This window comes from Manihot esculenta, chromosome 15, assembly GCF_001659605.2.
Source record: "Manihot esculenta cultivar AM560-2 chromosome 15, M.esculenta_v8, whole genome shotgun sequence".
NCBI classification, from domain to species: Eukaryota; Viridiplantae; Streptophyta; class Magnoliopsida; order Malpighiales; family Euphorbiaceae; genus Manihot; species Manihot esculenta.
Window position 1 is genome coordinate 5,900,187 of NC_035175.2, and position 22,212 is coordinate 5,922,398.

The 22,212-nt window shown below is 43.7% G+C and overlaps 1 protein-coding gene across 1 annotated transcript; it reads left to right on the forward strand.

Annotated features, from left to right (window-relative positions):
- The first annotated feature begins 506 nt into the window (after positions 1–506).
- LOC110602220 ((-)-germacrene D synthase-like) lies at positions 507–3,378 on the forward strand. Its single transcript, XM_021739682.2, has 7 exons — positions 507–688; positions 818–1,082; positions 1,174–1,543; positions 1,633–1,851; positions 2,280–2,418; positions 2,533–2,781; positions 2,951–3,378. The coding sequence occupies exons 1-7, from the start codon at positions 557–559 to the stop codon at positions 3,233–3,235; spliced, it is 1,659 nt and encodes a 552-aa protein (XP_021595374.2). The 5' UTR covers positions 507–556; the 3' UTR covers positions 3,236–3,378.
- The last annotated feature ends 18,834 nt before the right edge of the window (positions 3,379–22,212 follow it).

A 22,212-nucleotide genomic window follows, 5' to 3' on the forward strand; every position in this document is an offset into this window, starting at 1 on the left:
TATAATTTATTTTTTTAATATTTAATAAAAATTATATTTTAATTTATTATATTTTTAAATGTAATCCTTTTTATTTTATTTGATTAATAAAATAATACTATGATATAAATTTTATATTTTTAATTAAAATTATTCATGTAGTTTTATAGATTAATCTCTAAATATTATAATTATGAATAAATTTTTATGTTTATAATATAATTTTTTATTTATTAAATTTTAATATTTTATATGCGAAAAACAATAAAATATAATCTACCTTTTGTCCTAATTTTCACAAGTGGCCCATTGCCCATGGTAAATCCGATTACGTTGTTCCTATATGATTATGTATATATAAACACTTGAATATTATTAATAAATTTGAATATTAAAAATATTATTAACAAAATTATATTTTTTCAAGAAAAAAGACACGTTCCCTTTTAACTTGGGAATCTCGTAAAGCTTCAGATTGGGCTATAAATAAGGCTTCACCCAAACAGCTTCGCAAGCAAGAAGTTTGCAGATCTTTATCATTTTATTACAACCACTTACCCCGCATCAGATTAAGAAAATGCAGATTCAAATTTCAGCTTCTGCTCACCCTCCCAATGCCAAAACTGCTGATGTTAAACGTCGATCTGCAGGTTATCAACCTAGCATTTGGGGTGACCATTTCCTTTCAAACAACTATCACTCTCTGCAGGTGAAAACGTCATTTTATTTTTTCAAAAATCAGTTATCACATATAACAAATAATTTAATCAAAAGAGGATATATATATAGGAAGCTTCCCATGTGCACGTGCTTATCTCTTGTTTCTTTTTTGACGTAGAATACAAATGACGGAATGTATGAGCATCATGCGAAACTCAAGCAAGAAGTGAGGAGTGTGCTGATGATGAATGTGGATAAGCTTTCACACAAAATAGATTTGATCGATTCAATCCAGCGCCTCGGCGTGTCTTACCATTTTGAAACTGAAATTGATGAAATTCTAAAACAGATTAGCTCTGAATCTGATGATGATATTAATGACCTATATGCAATTGCTCTCAAGTTTCGGCTGGTTAGACAACAAGGCTACAACATGTCCAGTGGTATGTACTCTTCCCTCTTCCTTCCCTTAGTCGGTTGTTCTAATTTGTGTAGGCTATGTGAAGAATTTTCTTATATTTCATCTTGATGCAGATGTTTTTAACAAGTTCAAGGACAGCCAAGGGAACTTCAAGGATGCCCTTGTCAATGACCACCGAGGAATGCTAAGCTTGTATGAAGCTACGCATCTCAGGGTGCACGGAGAAGACATTTTAGAAGAAGCACTAGCTTTCACTACTGCTCACCTTGAGTCCATGGTTACCCCAGGTATGCCCCTCGCACCGCAAATTACCCATGCTTTAAAGCAGCCTATTCGGAAGGGCTTGCCCAGACTAGAGGCAAGGCGTTACTTCTCTATCTACGAAGGAGAATCTTCATGTAATCCAGTTCTGCTATCTTTTGCTAAGTTGGACTTCAATATATTGCAAAAACAACATCAGAAGGAACTGAGCGACATTGCAAAGTAAGCGCTCTACAATAATGCAAGATTTATACGTCTCCCTTTTAGCATGTGCACTGCGTATGATTAGTTGAACTGATTCTTCTGATTAGGTGGTGGAAAGAATTAGACTTTGCAAACAAGCTTCCTTTTGCAAGAGACAGAATTGTCGAATGCTACTTCTGGATTTTGGGGGTTTACTTTGAGCCTGAATATTCTCCGGCTAGAAGGATTCTAACCAAAGTGATTGCTATGACCTCAATTATGGACGATATTTATGATGTATATGGAACACCTGAAGAACTTGAGCTCTTTACAGCAGCAGTAGAAAGGTTTGACTTTGCTCCAATTCTTCGCACAATAGCCCTCATCCCCTCGATGGAATTGCGAGGGAGGAACCTCCTTGTGTGGCTATTATTATAGAATAACAATAATATATAATTTTAAAATATTTTTTTGAATTATCTTAAAAGATAGAATGGCAATGGCATGGGAGCTTAATGTTTGAACCAACGGTGTCGAACAAGTGTACATACTTGACAGTGTAACTGTTGAATATACACTTTTTGATACACCATTCAGAAATATTTTTTCAAATGACATGATTTAAAAGATATTTTATTAATAATGCATGATTTAAAAAAAAAACTCCAATTTACATGTACTACAAATTGTTGTAATCGACATATGGGGTCTATCTTATGTTATCTTTTTCGGATGTAATATTTCTATCTTATGTTATCCTGAAAATCTTTTTCAGGTGGGATATCAGCGCAATAGATCAGCTGCCAGAGTACATGAAAGAATATTACAAGACATTTCTAAATGTATATACAGAAATTGAAAAAAACTTGTTCGATCAAGAAAGATTATACCGTTTTTACTATACTAAAGAAGCAGTAAGTCGAATATATATTGAAACCCTTTTAACTAAATTTTCATAATAATTTTATATGGAAGATGAAAATATTATTAATTGTTTAAGAAGGTTTGCAATTCCTTTGTTTTCTCAGATGAAATATCAAGTTAGAGCTTACTTCATGGAATCCATATGGTTCCACCAGAAACACTTACCGACGACAGAGGAGTACATGTCCATCGCATTAACTACCTCAGGCTATGCACTAATGGCAGTTACATCCCTTGTTGGAATGGGAGATATCGTAACAAAAGACTCATTTGATTGGTTATTTACTGAACCTAAGATGGTTACAGCCTCAGAAATCATTGCTAGACTCATGGATGACATTGTATCCCACGAGGTAACTATTGTTATTAGAATTTTGAATTGAATTGTGGAGATAAAAGACTTAGTTAGAGGCACGAATCCATAAAATATAAAGATTAATTGCAAAAAGGTTAGAACTAAACAATTATTTTCCAACCCTACTGTATGATACAAGTAATTCATCTCAACGTATATGTATGTAGTTTGAGCAAAAGAGAGGACACTCGGCGTCCAGCATTGAGTGCTACATGAAACAACATAGAGCTACGAAAGAAGAAGCTGTACTAGAATTTAAAAAATGGGTTGTAAGTGCATGGAAGGATATTAATGAAGAGTGTCTGTATCCGACTTCCGTCCCTATGCATGTCCTAACGAGAATTCTCAATCTTTCACGAGTAATGGATGTTGTGTACAAGAATGAAGATGGCTACACACATGCTGGAGTGATAGAAGATTTTGTGTCTTCTCTACTCGTGGATCCTGTATAACATGAGCAAGTGGGGTTATTTAGGAAGTGTCGTTTTTTATAATTATGTTGTGGTTAGCTAGTGTGGTAGACTATTAAGAATATGGGCAAATATGAATCCGGTCCGGTTAAAGGAGCTTGAAATGAAAACTTCAATTGGTTTGCAATGTGATTTATGAATATCACTCCACGAAACAAGGGCTCGGCATGTAACTTATAATGTGTAAGAAGTGCCTGTCGGGGTAGTGAAGCTCTCCCTTTTTGAATTTTTAATAAAAAGTCAATTATTTTATTGAAAATATTTTACACAAAACATTTTCCATGAAAAAGAAAATAGTTTTTAATTGAGCCTAATTATGTATTAATTTGATGGATGCAACTTTCTCAATCTTCAGTATTGATGATCTGAGATCCAGAGAAATAGGGTTTTTACAATGGGTTCTGTAAAACTTAGAAAAAGCTTAAACCTAGAAGAGAGCATTTCTCCTTTTATAGGTTTCCTTTTGTCCGCTAGTGACGTGCCGATAGAACGAATATCAGTAGACCACCTGTCCCTGCCACGCTGATACGGACGTACGAAGGAATCAAATCTCTGCCCCATGCATAACGGCCTCTGATCCTCTCCAGGATCGGGTAGGCGGGTCTACAAGATGAGTGGACGGATCCTCTTTCGGGTTTTGGGCTGGGCCGGAGAGTGAGAGTAGAGCAGGGTTTAAATGGAATCGGCCTAAGGAGTAGAGGTAGCGTGTCCGGCCTGATGAGTGGAGCCAGATGAACCTGGTCATGAGGCTTAGTGGGTTGAACCCAATTGGCGTGGATGGCTTGAGGATCTCTGGGCAGTGGGCTATTTTCATGGGCCTAGCCCTAGACGGGGATGAGGTGAACTCAGGGGTCATCAATTGCCCCTTTACCTTCTCGGCAGTTATTGCTCCAACTGTCGAGGGGGTAAACCCCTAGAATCATTATGACTGCGTCTGTTGAAATTCGGCTTGCCCTTTCATCTTATTGCCACTTGCAGCTTTAAATCTTCTCTGCCTTTTTCTATATTTAGCTTTCCTCTGCCATTTGTGCGTGCTATTACCCTTGTTTTCTTACTTTTATCTTCCCGATACATTTTCTTTCCTTTTTGGTGAATAACCTTTAAGGATTCTGATGCTACTGACCTAGAGTATGAAGTCGCTCTGTCTCACATTAAAGGGTTAGCCTCTGATTATATATTACTAACCTTTCCTTCTTATCTTTGGGATTGTTAGCAAAACAGCAAGATTTCTCTTCTCGATGGTTTGCTCTTCCCTTGCTCCAGCTCGGGCCTCCATGCCGAGCTCTCGAGGCTTCGAATCTTCAAGACTATACACCTGTGTCGAGTCAGTCTTAATTATTTCGATCGTTCGAACTAATACCCGGCTAGATTCCGGCATCGGAATCCCTACCTTCCGGCGGAATCTCCGTTGGAATCTGGAATTTTCGAAGATGCCAGAGGCTTCTAGAGGGGTAAAATGTGTTTTCTAAAGTGTTTTCTACTGATTTCATGGTTTTAAATGAAAAAGAATTGAGTTTTGAAAAGAAAAGACCAAGGAAGCGTTTGCCAGGTTCGGCCGCCGAAAGTGAAGTTCGGCCGCCGAACATGGAAAGGCTTCGGGAGCGCCTTTGGCCTCCGAAAGTCTTGTTTGAACGAGCCAAGGTTCGGCCGCCGAAAGTCAAGTTCGGCTGCCGAACATGCATGAGTTTAGGGGGCACGTTAGGCCGCCGAAGGTCTTCGACCAGGCCACCTATAAAAGGCCCTCAGATCGGAAATGGGAGAGTTTTCTCCCCATTCTCGAGCTCAGGTGAGTTTATGCCTTCCTTTGGTCGTTTTCGTGTTTTCTCTACCCATCTCTCAAGTTTTTCATGATTTCTACCCTTGTGTTTGAAGATTTAAAGCTTAAAAGGAGTTTTGGGAGCTTGGGGCTTTTGGAGCTTGGATTCTCCACACCTCCGAGTTAGGGATTACACCACCCTCGATCTCCAAGAGGTTAGTGTAGATCTCTGCTTTTCTTTATGTTTTAATGAGTTTTAAGCAAGTTTTATAGAGTTTGATGGTTGAGTTTGGGGTAGAAATGCATGTTTAAGGATTATGTGGATTTTGTGCCAATGTATGTTTATATGATGTATTGTTGGGGTTTTAAGTTAGTTTATGCCCCTTTATGCATGTGGGAGTGAGTATGCATGTTTGGGAGAGAGTATGTAAGGATTTGGGGTGTTTTGAGTTTGGTTTTTGGCTTGGCAGAATCGGACCTGTCGTCCAGAGGGGACCAGGTTCGGCCGCCGAAAGGAGTTTCGGCCGCCGAACCTGCATGGGAGGCAGTCTTTTGGCTGCCGAACGTGCCCCCGAAGGCTGAGTTTCGTTTCTGTCCTGGGGTTTCGGCCGCCGAACCTGCCGCCGAACCTACCCGAGTTTCGTCTCTGGAAGGGACTTTCGGCCGCCGAAGGTGCCGCCGAAAGTGCCCTTTCCAGCCGTTTCTTGGGTGTTTTCTATGTATGTTTAAGTGATGTTTTAGAGGGTTTTTGGGGAGTTGCTTATGAGTTGTTAGAGTGTGTTTGGCACCTCATTCGAGTCCACCTGTGTAGGATCGGACCCGAGAGACCGAGGAGGCCAGTAGTGCTAGCAGTTGCAGAGTCAGTCAGCGTCTGCCAGGAGGTGAGTAGAACTAACTTAATCTTTTATTTTAATAAAATCAAATGCCTAAAGCATGCTCATGCATCATGTTTATATGTAATAGGATGATTGCACTAGTTTCACGAAGGTGACGCATTGCATAAATTGTTGATTATATGATGAGATGGGTGGACCAAGGCGACCTCAATAGCCCGTAAGTCTGTCATTGAGTCCTTGTTAGTCGGGCGAGTACATGTAGGAAAGCCCAATGAGAGCTCCTTCGGGGCCGAGTTATGACAGAGGGAATGTTGGGGTCATGTCCAACCCTGAGGGGAAGGACGTTTCGAGAACCCTCTAAAATCACCCGCGAGAGGAAGAGAATGCTAGCGTGAACTCAAGCGGGAGTGAAAAGGATTGTTGTGTAATAGTTGTGATATGGCGCATTTCATGAAAGCATGTAATTAATGAACTGTTTTCTCTGTTTCTACTCACTGGGCTTTTTAGCTCATCCCTTTCCCCTAATCCCAGTTTTGTAGGGCTAAAGTCAAGTCAGAGTGATCTATGGGAAGTATCAGAGTATAAGCATGGGCTTGGTTGTAATAGCTTAGCTTAGTTTTGTTATAGTGGTATGTATATGTTTATGGATATAAAGAGATGTTATGCTTTGTTTTGTATGCTTGACTAGTTAGTTAGTGGACATGATTGTAAAGAGAAAGTCATGATGTATATAAAGATTATGAATGGAAAGAACTATGTTGAAAAGAGATAGAGTAAAGTTAAGAAAAGCTTAGTAATGTCATGTGAATGTCATGAATGGATAGAGTAGTGCTTTGCCCTAGTGTTTGGTTGAATCCCTTGGTTTATGCATGATCATTCTAAAACGATTTATGAAAGGTTTTCATGATGTGAATTGTTTTATGCTATGAGTTTGAACGGCCGTGAGGGAAGAAAGGATTTCAATCCCTTGACCCAAGCGGACGTGGTTTTAAGGTTAGCTTGATGACCCATCGGGTATGAGGTTCTATGTTCTCGCGCATAGATCAAGCCAAGTTAGGTAAAACAAGTTTTAAAGATTAGTATGAAAAGTTTAAGTTTTCACGAAAAGTTTGATCATGTATGGGATTAGACCCGAGGTTTAGCATGTTTAGTGGCTTGCTACGGGTCCCGGCGGCCTTAAGCCGATCTGGATCCTAGCGCCGAACAGTTTGGAGCCGTTACGGCAGTGTACCGGTTTTCGGGCTGTTACAGATGGTATCAGAGCTTTGGGCCTCATAAGTACGGTGTGTTGAGCAAAGATGCTCAAGGATTAGAGATATCCCACATCGGAAAGAGGTTGGTTTAGAGGTCATAGAAGGGCAAGCACAATAGGGAGAATCATGTCCACTAGGATAGGATGTTGAGTCCTGTCTTGATTGATGATGAGAAATGCCATGATTTTATGCATGTGCATTAATGTTATGTATGCTATGTATGTTGTAGGTTCATGTGTTTTCATATGAACCGTATGATGCTAATGATTGATTGTATGCTTGTGTGTTGTTCTTCAGAGGAGCCAGAATGCGAGGTGCTCGTCGATCTGTGGAATCGACTGGAGTTCCATCTGAGAGGGAAGGTATGGACACCTTTCCCCCTGCTCTGCCTAGAGCGCAGTCATGGGGAGTCAGCAGATGGGGAACATCAAGAGACCCTGGAAGGTCTGTTGATGCCAGCAGAGAAGCGATGGCTCCGAGGAGGATGTCAGCTAGTATGAGGGAAGTGGAGATGGATGTGCAGAGAAGGGATGTCAGTTTGGGAGATTTTCAGGAGGATGCTCAGACTCGGGATTCCAGAATCTCAGGTTCAGGAGGGATTGATCCCTCCACTTTGAGTACAGCCTCCACGAAAAGCAAGAAGTGGGGCAGAACCCTTAGAGGAAAGAAGAAGAAGTTTTGGCAGAATCTGAAGGCTAGTTTGGGTTTTGGTGGCTCAAGCTCTGGCTCAGACAGTTCAAGGTGCTTGAGGTGCGGAAGGCCGCATAAAGGAGTCTGTCGGATTGGGACGACAGCTTGTTTTCGGTGTGGACAGGAAGGACACATAGCACGTGAGTGTCCTACTGTGCCCCGGTTAGCACAGTCTCAGCCAGTAGCTCCAGCCGTGTTTCAGGGTAGTGGTCGAGGCAGAGGAAGAGGGTCAGTCCCTCATTCTTCAGGTTCCCGTGGAGAAGGTCCGTCAGCTCCAGCTCGAATCTTCACCCAAGCTCAGCAAGAGGCAGACACATCAAACACAATGGTGCCAGGTATGCTCACTTTTGAACGTTCTGATGTGTATGTTTTTGTGAACCCTGGAGTATTCTCTTTCTTTAGTTGCTCTAGGAGCCGTCGAGAGGTTGAGTTGATAGCTTCTGGGCTAGAGTGTTCTCTTTGGGTCAGTGGACTCACGTGTGATCCATCTGAGGCAGAGTCAGTCTGCCGGTCCAGTTCAGTGTCAGTTGAGGGTAGATGCCTTCCACTCGACTTTGAGGTCCTAGACTTGACCGTCTGGACGTCAGTTTAGGGTTGGACTGAGTTTTCTGCTCATGGTGCTATCTTGGTCTGCAGAGACAAGATAGTCAAGTTCAGGGGACAGGATGGGTCAGAGGTAGTCTTCTGAGGGAACACAGTAGGGATGCCTAGAGGTTTGATGTCGGCCTGTTAGGTTCGTAGGGTATGTAGGAGGGGTTGTCAGAAAGTTCTAGCTCTTGTTTGAGAGTTCAGCAGTCAGGTCGGGGAACCAGCCTCAGTGCCAGTTGTTAGAGAGAGTTCGTAGATGTCTCCCCAGGCGAGTTGTCAGGTTCACCATCTGTTAGGGAAATGGAGTTTGGTATAGGAGTGGTGTCTGGACGCAGAACCATTTCTATCCTTCCCTATAGGATGGCACGTGTAGTTGATAGTTATCAGAATAGAGGTGAGGCTTGGTAGATAGGGGTTTTATCCGACCTAGTACCTCACCCTGGAGTGTTCCAGTGTTGTTGTGGGAAACGAAGGGTAGATCCTTGAGACTTTATAACGACGGTAAGCAGTCGACCAAGGTCACTACCAAGGGCAGGTATTTCCCATGCAGGATGGATGATCTATTGGGACAGCTAGTAGGAGCTGTTTGTTTTTCCAAGATAGATCTGAAATTTGGGTACTACCTGTGAGAGTTAGAGTTAGTTTGGGTTAGCAGTGAGAGGAAGCCAGTTAGTAAAGATGAGAAGAGAAGAGAAGAGTAAGGATCAGAGTAGCGCAGCGGAAGCTTGTTGAGTTCAGGAGAAGGTTGGGTATTGCTAAGGTGTTTCTTTTGGAGACCTGGGAGTTTATACTCCAGCGGTACTCGTGTCTCTCTTTTAGGAGAAGAGGTTTTTAGTTTTGCTTGCTTGTTGCTTGCATGTTATGTATGTTGATGCTATGTTTTGAGATGCCTGTTTGTTTGTGGAACATTCGGGGACGAATGTTCTTAAAGGGGGGAAGAATGTAATACCCGGCTAGATTCCGGCATCGGAATCCCTACCTTCCGGCGGAATCTCCGTTGGAATCTGGAATTTCCGAAGATGCCAGAGGCTTCTTGTAATACCCGGCTAGATTCCGGCATCGGAATCCCTACCTTCCGGCGGAATCTCCGTTGGAATATGGAATGTTGATGATGCCAGAGTCTTCTAGAGGGGTAAAAATGTGTTTTCTAAAATGATTTTTACTGATTTCATGGTTTTAAATGAAAAAGATTTGAGTTTTGAAAAGAAAAGACTAAGGAGGTTTTTGCCAGGTTCGGCCGCCGAAAGTGAAGTTCGGCCGCCGAACATGAGTTGGTTTCGGGAGCGCCTTTGGCCTCCGAAAGTCTTGATTGAACAAACCAGGTTCGGCCGCCGAACCTCAAGTTCGGCCGCCGAACATGGGGGTGTTTTGCATGCACGTTAGGCCGCCGAAGGAGGTTTGGCTGGCCACCTATAAAAGCCCCTCAGACCGGAAATGGGCGAGATTTCTCCCCATTCTCGAGCTCAGGTGTGTTCATGTCCTCCTCTAGTCGTTTTCTTGCTTTTTCTTCAAATCCTTCACGTTTTATAAGCTATATGGTTGTTTTGAAGAGTTTTAAAGCTTGGATCAAGGTTTGGAGAGCTTGGAGACTTTAAGAGTTTGGGTTCTCCACATCTCAAGCTTTGGGTCGCACCAACCCTCGATCTTCAAGAGGTAAGTGTGGATCTATGTTTTTCTTTACGTTTCATGAAGTTTTAAGATGGTTTTGATGGGTAGATATGCATGTTAGGGTTTATGTGGGTTTTATGCCCAATGTATGATAATGTATGTTCATGTGATGTTTGTGTTGGGGTTTAAGTTAGTTTTCAAGCCCCTTGAGCATATGGGAGAGAGTATGCATGATTGGGAGAGAGTATGTGAGGTTTGGGTTGTTTTGATGGTTTTGGCCTATGTGGGTCATAAACTATCTATGTATGCTTTAGATGTTGTTTTTGGGAGTTTAAGCTTGTTTGAGCTCCCTTGTGCATGGTTGAGGATGTATGCATGTGTTTGAGAAGTCGGATGCTTGTTTTGGGGTGTATGGAAGGTTTGGGAGGCTTGAAATGCACAAAGGCTGAGTTCTGGATGAACTCAGGTTCGGCCGCCGAAGGTGGTTTCGGCCGCCGAACCTGCCTGAGGATGCATGGTTTGGCCGCCTAACCTTGCCCCCGAAAGTTGAGTTTTGGCTTGAAAGCAGACTTTCGGCCGCCGAAGGTAATGTTCGGCCGCCGAAAGTGCCTGACTTTCGTCTCTGGAGAGAAGGTTCGGCCGCCGAAGGTGCCCCCGAACCTGCCTGTCTTTCGGATCTGTCTGGGACTTTCGGCCGCCGAAGGTGCCGCCGAAAGTGCCTGACTTTCGGGTCTGTCTGGACTTTCGGCCGCCGAAGGTGCCGCCGAAAGTGCCCTGTCCAGACTTTTCTTGCATGTTTTCATGTAATGTTTTCAGGATGTTTTAGAGGGTTTTTGGGGAGTATAGTAGAGTTATGTTTGTGTATGTTTGGCACCTCACTGGAGTCCACCTGTGTAGGATCGGACCCGAGGAACCGAGGTGTTTAGTAGTGTCAGCCGTTTCAGAGTCGGCCCTGAGCTAGTCACAGGTGAGTGGAACACAACTCTCTTAATTTAAAGTAAATAAATTAAATGTTTTAGAGCATGATCCATGCATCATAAAATGCCATGATATGTATTAGGTTGTTTTGCATTAGAACCCACGAATATGATGCATTGCATAATATGTTGTTGATGTGGATGGATTTTGGATGATCCTTAGCCCTCAGTATGAGATGAGATAATATGATATGATATGCCATGGTATGATATGAGATAGAAAGACCAGGTCGCCCCTGGTACTATAGTTATGTAAGCGAGCACTAGGTGAGGCCTAATCGCCCCTGGTGTAGTTGGACATGTTATGATATGTAGAGGGCTAGTGGTGACAAATTCATCCTTGATGTGATATGTTTGTGATATGACGCATTTCATGAATGCATGAATAAGAAGAATATTTGATTTGAATAAAATGTCTTTATAATAAAATACCTAAAAAGGGTGGAACAATAAAATAGATAATAATATACCTAAAAAGTGTGGAATTAAAGTAAATGTTAATAATAAAATGGAGAATAAAATACCTAAAAATGGAGGAATTAATATCATGTTTTTAGTTTCTGCTCACTGGGCTTTTTAGCTCACCCCTCTCCCCTATCCCCAGGTTTGCAGGGTCAGAGATAGTCAGGAGATCAGCTGGATACGTCCATGGTCATGCTTATGTAATAGAGTAGTTGTGGACATGATGTAATCTAAGTTTATGCATTGATGTAAAAAGAGTTGTATTGTAATATGACCTTATGTTATATGTTCAGAGTTATAGTATTGTGCTTGGCCCGAGTTGGATAATCCCTTTGTACATGAGTTTTATTTTATGTTATTTCATGTGATGGACCGAGTTTGACATAGGGTATGCTGACCTTAGAGGTTCTATGAGTTCAGTCATAGTGCATACACAGGTCAAACGGGTTAAAGAAAAAGTTTACAGTTTTATGTTTTAAAGTTTATGCTTATGTTGGATCATGTTTGGGATTATACCAGCTGTACAGGATGCATAGTAGGCTTGCTACGGGTCCTGGCGGCCTTATGCCGATCTGGATCCTAGCGCCGGTAGCGGTCCGGATTTACGGGTCGTTACAGAATGGTATCAGAGCCCTAGGTTCACATGGTCGGACCTATAGTGTGTCGGGCTCATAGAGGTTATAGTAGGGCAAGCACAATAGGAGAGATCATGTCCACTAGGATAGGATATGGAGTCCTGTCTTGTATGATGATGTGAAATGCCATGATGATGAGCATGTGCATTAATGCTATGATATGTATGTTATGTATGTGAAGCAGGTTCATGTGTTTCCACATGAACCATAAGATGCTAATGTTTATGTGCTATGTTATGCTCTCAGAAGTCAAGATGAGAGGAACTCGTCGATCTGCGAGATTGACTGGAGCTCCGCCAGAGAATGAGGGCATGAATGCCCATTCCCCTGCTCTGCAGAGGGCAAGATCTTGTAGGACGATCAGGGAAAGTACATCAAGGGACCCCAGAAGGTCTTTTGATGCAGGTCGGAGGAGATCAGTTCATGAAAGTATGTCAGCGGATGTGATGGAAACAGAGGAGGATAACCAGAGAAGAGATAGTAGTTTGGGCATGAGTATGTCAGTAGAGGATATGGGAGAGTCCCTAGGAGGCACTCAGGCCTCGGGTTTTATTCCACCACAGTATCCACCCTACCCGCAAGGGCCAGGGTATCCGATGGGAGGTACGTCGGATTTCTTCAGCTATAACCCATATCCCACCTTTATGCCCTATCCTCCCTTTCACCCACCGTACCCACAGTACCCCATGTTTCCATCCTCACCCTTTTTCTCAGGTCCAGCTAACCCTAACCCAGGGAATGCTGCACCTCCTCCTCCACCAGTAGAACCAATAGTCCCTGATGTCCGGATACCCAAGCCTGATTCATCAGTTGGGGGTAAAGTAAAGATGACAGATTACCTCAAGTTGGATGCCCCCAAGTTCGAAGCAGGCGATGACCCTTTTGAATACCTCAGAACGGTAAAGATGATAACAGATGAGCTAGGAGCAAGTGACAGTAGAGCCATTCAGATGGCAGGGTTCACATTGAAATGCAAGAAGGCAAGGGAATGGTCCAAAAACTATGTGGACCCAAGGTTGGGGAGCTTATCCTGGGAACAGTTTGCCAATGAGTTTGCAGGATGGGCTTTTCCGGATAGTTCCAGAGAACTGAAGATGATTGAGTTTGAGCAGCTAAGGCAGACGGAAGAGATGAGCGTAGAGGAGTTTACGGACAGGTTCCTGGAGCTGTTGCCGTTTGCAGGACAAGGTCTTGACACAGACCTGAAGAAGTCTAGGAGATATGTTATGAAGCTTCACTCCAGGTATTCCTCGTTGGTTCAATCAGCAGAAAGGGAGAGCTTCCATGCTATAGTAGATATGGCACGGAGAATGGAGGCTAGTGCCATTGTCCAAGGGACAGTTAAACAGTACGTGGCACAGTCTTCGGGTTCCAAAATCCCGGGGACAAGTGATGTTGATCTCTCCCCTCTGAGCGAGGCTGTCACAAAAAGTAAGAAGGGAGGCAGAGGCCTCAGAAGATCGAAGAAGAGCAAGTTTTGGGAACAGATAAAGTCTAGTCTGGGATTAGGTGATGGTTTGAGCTCTGGTTCGGGTAACTCCAGATGTACACGGTGCGGTAGGCAGCACAAGGGAGTCTGTTTGATTGGGACAACGGCATGCTTCAGGTGCGGACAGGAGGGGCACATGGCACGTGAGTGTCCCACCGCGACCTTGGTGGCACGGTCCCAGCAGACAGTTTCGGGCAGTGTAGCTCACCCAGTAGCTCCATCCATGTTTCAGGACAGTGGTAGAGGCGGAGACAGGGGGACAGCCCCTTCTTCAGCAGGTTCCCGTGGGGAAGGTCCATCAGCTCCAGCGCGGATCTTCGCCATGACTCAGCAGGAGGCTAACACATCGAACCCGATGGGATCAGGTAATCTCACTCTGGTATGTTCTGGTGTGTCTGTTTCATGAACCCTGATGTTCTCTTTTCTTTGTTTGCTTGTGAACCCTTGTGAGGATGGGTTGATAGCTTATGGGTTAGAGTATCCCCTTGGGATCAGTGCACCCAAGTGTGATCCATCTGTGGCAGAGTCAGTCTGCCGGTATAGTCAGAGTATGTGTTGTGAGTAGATGCCTTCCAGCTGACCTAGCGGTTCTAGATTTGACTGTTTGACGTCATTCTAGGGTTGGATTGGTCCTTCTACTAGTGGTACTACCTAGTCTGCAGAGACAAGGTAGTCAGGTTCAGAGGTCAGGATGGATCAGAGGTAGTCCTTAGAGGGGACAGAATAGGGATACCTAGAGGTTCAGTATCAACCCTATAGGCTCTTAGGTTGTTCAGGAAAAGTTGTCAGGGGTTCTAGCTCTTGAGAAAGAGTATAGCAGTCAAGTCAGGGAGCCCGCCTCAGTGCCCGTTGTTAGAGAGTTTAGATGTTTCCCCAGATGAGTTCCCAGGGCTACCACCTGTCAGGGAGATAGAGTTTGAAATAGAAGTAATTCATGGAACTGGACCAATCTCTATCTCTTCCCACAGGATGGTATCAACAGAGTTAAAGGAGTTATAAGGATCAGTTGTAAGAGATGGTAGACAAGGGTTCCCATCTGACTGAGCACTTCGCCTTGGGGTGTTCCAGTGTTGTTATGAGGATGAAGGATGGATCCCTAGGACTTTGTGTCGACTACTAGTCGTTGAACAAAGTCACTACCCAGAATAAGTATTTGTTACCTTGGATCGACGATCTATTTTAAGCCAGCTAGCAGGAGCTGGTTGCCTTTCCAAGATAGATCTGAAGTCTAGGTACCATCAGTTAAGATCAAGGAAGAAGGTGTACAGAGAGCAGTGTTTAGAACCAGATATGGGCACTATGAGTTCCTAGGAATGTCGTTCGGGTTGATGAACGCCCCTACATCATTCATGGACCTCATAAGCAGAGTTTTAGTCGGTTTCTGGATCACTCCGTTATTGTCTTCATTGACGGTATCTCGGCGAGTTCCAGAAATGCAGAAAAGTATGCCCATCATCTGAAATCAGGATTGCAGACCCTGAGAGAACATGGCTTGGATGCCTAGTTCTCCAATGTGAGTTCTGGTCGAGGAGCATATCCCTCTTGGGTCATGTGTGACGGAGAAGGGAAAATGAAGTAGACCTGAGAAAGTTGAAGTTGTAGCCGACTAGCCCAAGCCCATGATAATGACAAAGATTAAGAACTTTTGGGTTAGGCAGGTTACCTAACGGAAGTTCATTTAGAACTTCTCTAGAGTTGCCGCTCCTATGGCCAGATGGATCAAGAAGAACCAGAAGGTGTGTGGTCTACTCAGAGTGATGAGGGCTTTGAAAAGCCAAAGGAAATGTTGATGTCAGCACCAGTGGTGGCTCTGTCCGCCAGTGATAAAGATTTCACAGTGTCCTGTGACGTGTCCCGTGTGGGACTAGGTTGTGTGTTATGTAAGGTGGTGGAATGATTGCTTATGCTTCTAGGTAGCTGAAGAAGCATGAGTTGAATCATCTTACGCACGACCCAGAGATGGCAATGGTAATACTTGCACTCAAGATGTGGAGGCGATACCTGTATAAGGTATGTGGACAGATCCTTACAGATCGAAAGAGCTTGCAATACATCTTGAGTCAAGGGAGAAGAACAGGAGGTATAGGAGATGGGTAAAAACTGCGTAGTATTCGCGACTTCAAGGTTCGGTATATTCGGCTGAGGCAGATATTTCGGTAGATGCCCTCAACCGGAAACCACTTGGCAGCTTACCCCATCCCTTAGTACAGTAAGAAGAAGGCCAATAGTCAGAAAATGAAGAAAATCAGAACTGCTGTGAGTCAGCAGGAGAGTTATGAAGTTGTCCGCAAGAGGCATGTAGAGTTTCAGAAGGGAAGAAGAGTTTTGTCAGAGTGCGCAGCGGAAGCGTGTTGAGGTTCTCGAGGAAGTCGAGGTTTGCTGGAGGTGTCTCCTAAAGAGAGGATGATTCATTATGGGCAAAAAGGTAAATTAGCTCTCAGATACATTGGACTCTATGGAATCCTGCAAAGGATTTGGGAATGCATCCCACGAGTTAGATTTACCTACTTCAATGGAAGAGATCCATTCGTTTTTCCATGTTTCCACGATATATGAGTTCGTGTCGGAAGTGAGGTTCTGGAAAGAACCAGAGGTGGAGATCAGAAAGGATCTCACCTATGTTGAGCAGTTAGTACGGACCGCAGACACACAAGTTAGAAACTGTGGAAACAGGGAAATCCCGATGGTGAAAGTCCCTTAGAATCACCTTAAGATGAAAAGTTCACCGGGGAGACCGAGAGTTTATACTCCAGCAATGGCCATGTCTCTCTTTTAGAAGAGAGGTTTTTAGGTTTTGCTTGCTTGTTGCTTGCTTGCCGATGTATGCTTGATTCATGTTTGATGTTTGAACATTCGAGGACGAATGTTCTTAAAGGGGGGAAGAATGTAATACCCGGCTAGATTCCGGCATCGGAATCCCTACCTTCCGGCGGAATCTCCGTTGGAATATGGAATGTTGATGATGCCAGAGTCTTCTAGAGGGGTAAAAATGTGTTTTCTAAAATGATTTTTACTGATTTCATGGTTTTAAATGAAAAAGATTTGAGTTTTGAAAAGAAAAGACTAAGGAGGTTTTTGCCAGGTTCGGCCGCCGAAAGTGAAGTTCGGCCGCCGAACATGAGTTGGTTTCGGGAGCGCCTTTGGCCTCCGAAAGTCTTGATTGAACAAACCAGGTTCGGCCGCCGAACCTCAAGTTCGGCCACCGAACATGGGGGTGTTTTGCATGCACGTTAGGCCGCCGAAGGAGGTTTGGCTGGCCACCTATAAAAGCCCCTCAGACCGGAAATGGGCGAGATTTCTCCCCATTCTCGAGCTCAGGTGTGTTCATGTCCTCCTCTAGTCGTTTTCTTGCTTTTTCTTCAAATCCTTCACGTTTTATAAGCTATATGGTTGTTTTGAAGAGTTTTAAAGCTTGGATCAAGGTTTGGAGAGCTTGGAGACTTTAAGAGTTTGGGTTCTCCACATCTCAAGCTTTGGGTCGCACCAACCCTCGATCTTCAAGAGGTAAGTGTGGATCTATGTTTTTCTTTACGTTTCATGAAGTTTTAAGATGGTTTTGATGGGTAGATATGCATGTTAGGGTTTATGTGGGTTTTATGCCCAATGTATGATAATGTATGTTCATGTGATGTTTGTGTTGGGGTTTAAGTTAGTTTTCAAGCCCCTTGAGCATATGGGAGAGAGTATGCATGATTGGGAGAGAGTATGTGAGGTTTGGGTTGTTTTGATGGTTTTGGCCTATGTGGGTCATAAACTATCTATGTATGCTTTAGATGTTGTTTTTGGGAGTTTAAGCTTGTTTGAGCTCCCTTGTGCATGGTTGAGGATGTATGCATGTGTTTGAGAAGTCGGATGCTTGTTTTGGGGTGTATGGAAGGTTTGGGAGGCTTGAAATGCACAAAGGCTGAGTTCTGGATGAACTCAGGTTCGGCCGCCGAAGGTGGTTTCGGCCGCCGAACCTGCCTGAGGATGCATGGTTTGGCCGCCTAACCTTGCCCCCGAAAGTTGAGTTTTGGCTTGAAAGCAGACTTTCGGCCGCCGAAGGTAATGTTCGGCCGCCGAAAGTGCCTGACTTTCGTCTCTGGAGAGAAGGTTCGGCCGCCGAAGGTGCCCCCGAACCTGCCTGTCTTTCGGATCTGTCTGGGACTTTCGGCCGCCGAAGGTGCCGCCGAAAGTGCCTGACTTTCGGGTCTGTCTGGACTTTCGGCCGCCGAAGGTGCCGCCGAAAGTGCCCTGTCCAGACTTTTCTTGCATGTTTTCATGTAATGTTTTCAGGATGTTTTAGAGGGTTTTTGGGGAGTATAGTAGAGTTATGTTTGTGTATGTTTGGCACCTCACTGGAGTCCACCTGTGTAGGATCGGACCCGAGGAACCGAGGTGTTTAGTAGTGTCAGCCGTTTCAGAGTCGGCCCTGAGCTAGTCACAGGTGAGTGGAACACAACTCTCTTAATTTAAAGTAAATAAATTAAATGTTTTAGAGCATGATCCATGCATCATAAAATGCCATGATATGTATTAGGTTGTTTTGCATTAGAACCCACGAATATGATGCATTGCATAATATGTTGTTGATGTGGATGGATTTTGGATGATCCTTAGCCCTCAGTATGAGATGAGATAATATGATATGATATGCCATGGTATGATATGAGATAGAAAGACCAGGTCGCCCCTGGTACTATGTTTATGTAAGCGAGCACTAGGTGAGGCCTAATCGCCCCTGGTGTAGTTGGACATGTTATGATATGAGTTATGTAAGCGAGCACTAGGTGAGGCCTAATCGCCCCTGGTGTAGTTGGACATGTTATGATATGTAGAGGGCTAGTGGTGACAAATTCATCCTTGATGTGATATGTTTGTGATATGACGCATTTCATGAATGCATGAATAAGAAGAATATTTGATTTGAATAAAATGTCTTTATAATAAAATACCTAAAAAGGGTGGAACAATAAAATAGATAATAATATACCTAAAAAGTGTGGAATTAAAGTAAATGTTAATAATAAAATGGAGAATAAAATACCTAAAAATGGAGGAATTAATATCATGTTTTTAGTTTCTGCTCACTGGGCTTTTTAGCTCACCCCTCTCCCCTATCCCCAGGTTTGCAGGGTCAGAGATAGTCAGGAGATCAGCTGGATACGTCCATGGTCATGCTTATGTAATAGAGTAGTTGTGGACATGATGTAATCTAAGTTTATGCATTGATGTAAAAAGAGTTGTATTGTAATATGACCTTATGTTATATGTTCAGAGTTATAGTATTGTGCTTGGCCCGAGTTGGATAATCCCTTTGTACATGAGTTTTATTTTATGTTATTTCATGTGATGGACCGAGTTTGACATAGGGTATGCTGACCTTAGAGGTTCTATGAGTTCAGTCATAGTGCATACACAGGTCAAACGGGTTAAAGAAAAAGTTTACAGTTTTATGTTTTAAAGTTTATGCTTATGTTGGATCATGTTTGGGATTATACCAGCTGTACAGGATGCATAGTAGGCTTGCTACGGGTCCTGGCGGCCTTATGCCGATCTGGATCCTAGCGCCGGTAGCGGTCCGGATTTACGGGTCGTTACACTTCTAGAGGGGTAAAATGTGTTTTCTAAAGTGTTTTCTACTGATTTCATGGTTTTAAATGAAAAAGAATTGAGTTTTGAAAAGAAAAGACCAAGGAAGCGTTTGCCAGGTTCGGCAGCCGAAAGTGAAGTTCGGCCGCCGAACATAGAAAGGCTTCGGGAGCGCCTTTGGCCTCCGAAAGTCTTGTTTGAACGAGCCAAGGTTCGGCCGCCGAAAGTCAAGTTCGGCCGCCGAACATGCATGAGTTTAGGGGGCACGTTAGGCCGCCGAAGGTCTTCGACCAGGCCACCTATAAAAGGCCCTCAGATCGGAAATGGGAGAGTTTTCTCCCTATTCTCGAGCTCAGGTGAGTTTATGCCTTCCTTTGGTCGTTTTCGTGTTTTCTCTACCCATCTCTCAAGTTTTTCATGATTTCTACCCTTGTGTTTGAAGATTTAAAGCTTAAAAGGAGTTTTGGGAGCTTGGGGCTTTTGGAGCTTGGATTCTCCACACCTCCGAGTTAGGGATTACACCACCCTCAATCTCCAAGAGGTTAGTGTAGATCTCTGCTTTTCTTTATGTTTTAATGAGTTTTAAGCAAGTTTTATAGAGTTTGATGGTTGAGTTTGGGGTAGAAATGCATGTTTAAGGATTATGTGGATTTTGTGCCAATGTATGTTTATATGATGTATTGTTGGGGTTTTAAGTTAGTTTATGCCCCTTTATGCATGTGGGAGTGAGTATGCATGTTTGGGAGAGAGTATGTAAGGATTTGGGGTGTTTTGAGTTTGGTTTTTGGCTTGGCAGAATCGGACCTGTCGTCCAGAGGGGACCAGGTTCGGCCGTCGAAAGGAGTTTCGGCCGCCGAACCTGCATGGGAGGCAGTCTTTCGGCTGCCGAATGTGCCCCCGAAGGCTGAGTTTCATTTCTGTCCTGGGGTTTCGGCCGCCGAACCTGCCGCCGAACCTACCCGAGTTTCGTCTCTGGAAGGGACTTTCGGCCGCCGAAGGTGCCGCCGAAAGTGCCCTGTCCAGCCGTTTCTTGGGTGTTTTCTATGTATGTTTAAGTGATGTTTTAGAGGGTTTTTGGGGAGTTGCTTATGAGTTGTTAGAGTGTGTTTGGCACCTCATTCGAGTCCACCTGTGTAGGATCGGACCCGAGAGACCGAGGAGGCCAGTAGTGCTAGCAGTTGCAGAGTCAGTCAGCGTCTGCCAGGAGGTGAGTAGAACTAACTTAATCTTTTATTTTAATAAAATCAAATGCCTAAAGCATGCTCATGCATCATGTTTATATGTAATAGGATGATTGCACTAGTTTCACGAAGGTGACGCATTGCATAAATTGTTGATTATATGATGAGATGGGTGGACCAAGGCGACCTCAATAGCCCGTAAGTCTGTCATTGAGTCCTTGTTAGTCGGGCGAGTACATGTAGGAAAGCCCAATGAGAGCTCCTTCGGGGCCGAGTTATGACAGAGGGAATGTTGGGGTCATGTCTAACCCTGAGGGGAAGGACGTTTCGAGAACCCTCTAAAATCACCCGCGAGAGGAAGAGAATGCTAGCGTGAACTCAAGCGGGAGTGAAAAGGATTGTTGTGTAATAGTTGTGATATGGCGCATTTCATGAAAGCATGTAATTAATGAACTGTTTTCTCTGTTTCTACTCACTGGGCTTTTTAGCTCATCCCTTTCCCCTAATCCCAGTTTTGCAGGGCTAAAGTCAAGTCAGAGTGATCTATGGGAAGTATCAGAGTATAAGCATGGGCTTGGTTGTAATAGCTTAGCTTAGTTTTGTTATAGTGGTATGTATATGTTTATGGATATAAAGAGATGTTATGCTTTGTTTTGTATGCTTGACTAGTTAGTTAGTGGACATGATTGTAAAGAGAAAGTCATGATGTATATAAAGATTATGAATGGAAAGAACTATGTTGAAAAGAGATAGAGTAAAGTTAAGAAAAGCTTAGTAATGTCATGTGAATGTCATGAATGGATAGAGTAGTGCTTTGCCCTAGTGTTTGGTTGAATCCCTTGGTTTATGCATGATCATTCTAAAACGATTTATGAAAGGTTTTCATGATGTGAATTGTTTTATGCTATGAGTTTGAACGGCCGTGAGGGAAGAAAGGATTTCAATCCCTTGACCCAAGCGGACGTGGTTTTAAGGTTAGCTTGATGACCCATCGGGTATGAGGTTCTATGTTCTCGCGCATAGATCAAGCCAAGTTAGGTAAAACAAGTTTTAAAGATTAGTATGAAAAGTTTAAGTTTTCACGAAAAGTTTGATCATGTATGGGATTAGACCCGAGGTTTAGCATGTTTAGTGGCTTGCTACGGGTCCCGGCGGCCTTAAGCCGATCTGGATCCTAGCGCCGAACAGTTTGGAGCCGTTACGGCAGGGTACCGGTTTTCGGGCTGTTACAGATGGTATCAGAGCTTTGGGCCTCATAAGTACGGTGTGTTGAGCAAAGATGCTCAAGGATTAGAGATATCCCACATCGGAAAGAGGTTGGTTTAGAGGTCATAGAAGGGCAAGCACAATAGGGAGAATCATGTCCACTAGGATAGGATGTTGAGTCCTGTCTTGATTGATGATGAGAAATGCCATGATTTTATGCATGTGCATTAATGTTATGTATGCTATGTATGTTGTAGGTTCATGTGTTTTCATATGAACCGTATGATGCTAATGATTGATTGTATGCTTGTGTGTTGTTCTTCAGAGGAGCCAGAATGCGAGGTGCTCGTCGATCTGTGGAATCGACTGGAGTTCCATCTGAGAGGGAAGGTATGGACACCTTTCCCCCTGCTCTGCCTAGAGCGCAGTCATGGGGAGTCAGCAGATGGGGAACATCAAGAGACCCTGGAAGGTCTGTTGATGCCAGCAGAGAAGCGATGGCTCCGAGGAGGATGTCAGCTAGTATGAGGGAAGTGGAGATGGATGTGCAGAGAAGGGATGTCAGTTTGGGAGATTTTCAGGAGGATGCTCAGACTCGGGATTCCAGAATCTCAGGTTCAGGAGGGATTGATCCCTCCACTTTGAGTACAGCCTCCACGAAAAGCAAGAAGTGGGGCAGAACCCTTAGAGGAAAGAAGAAGAAGTTT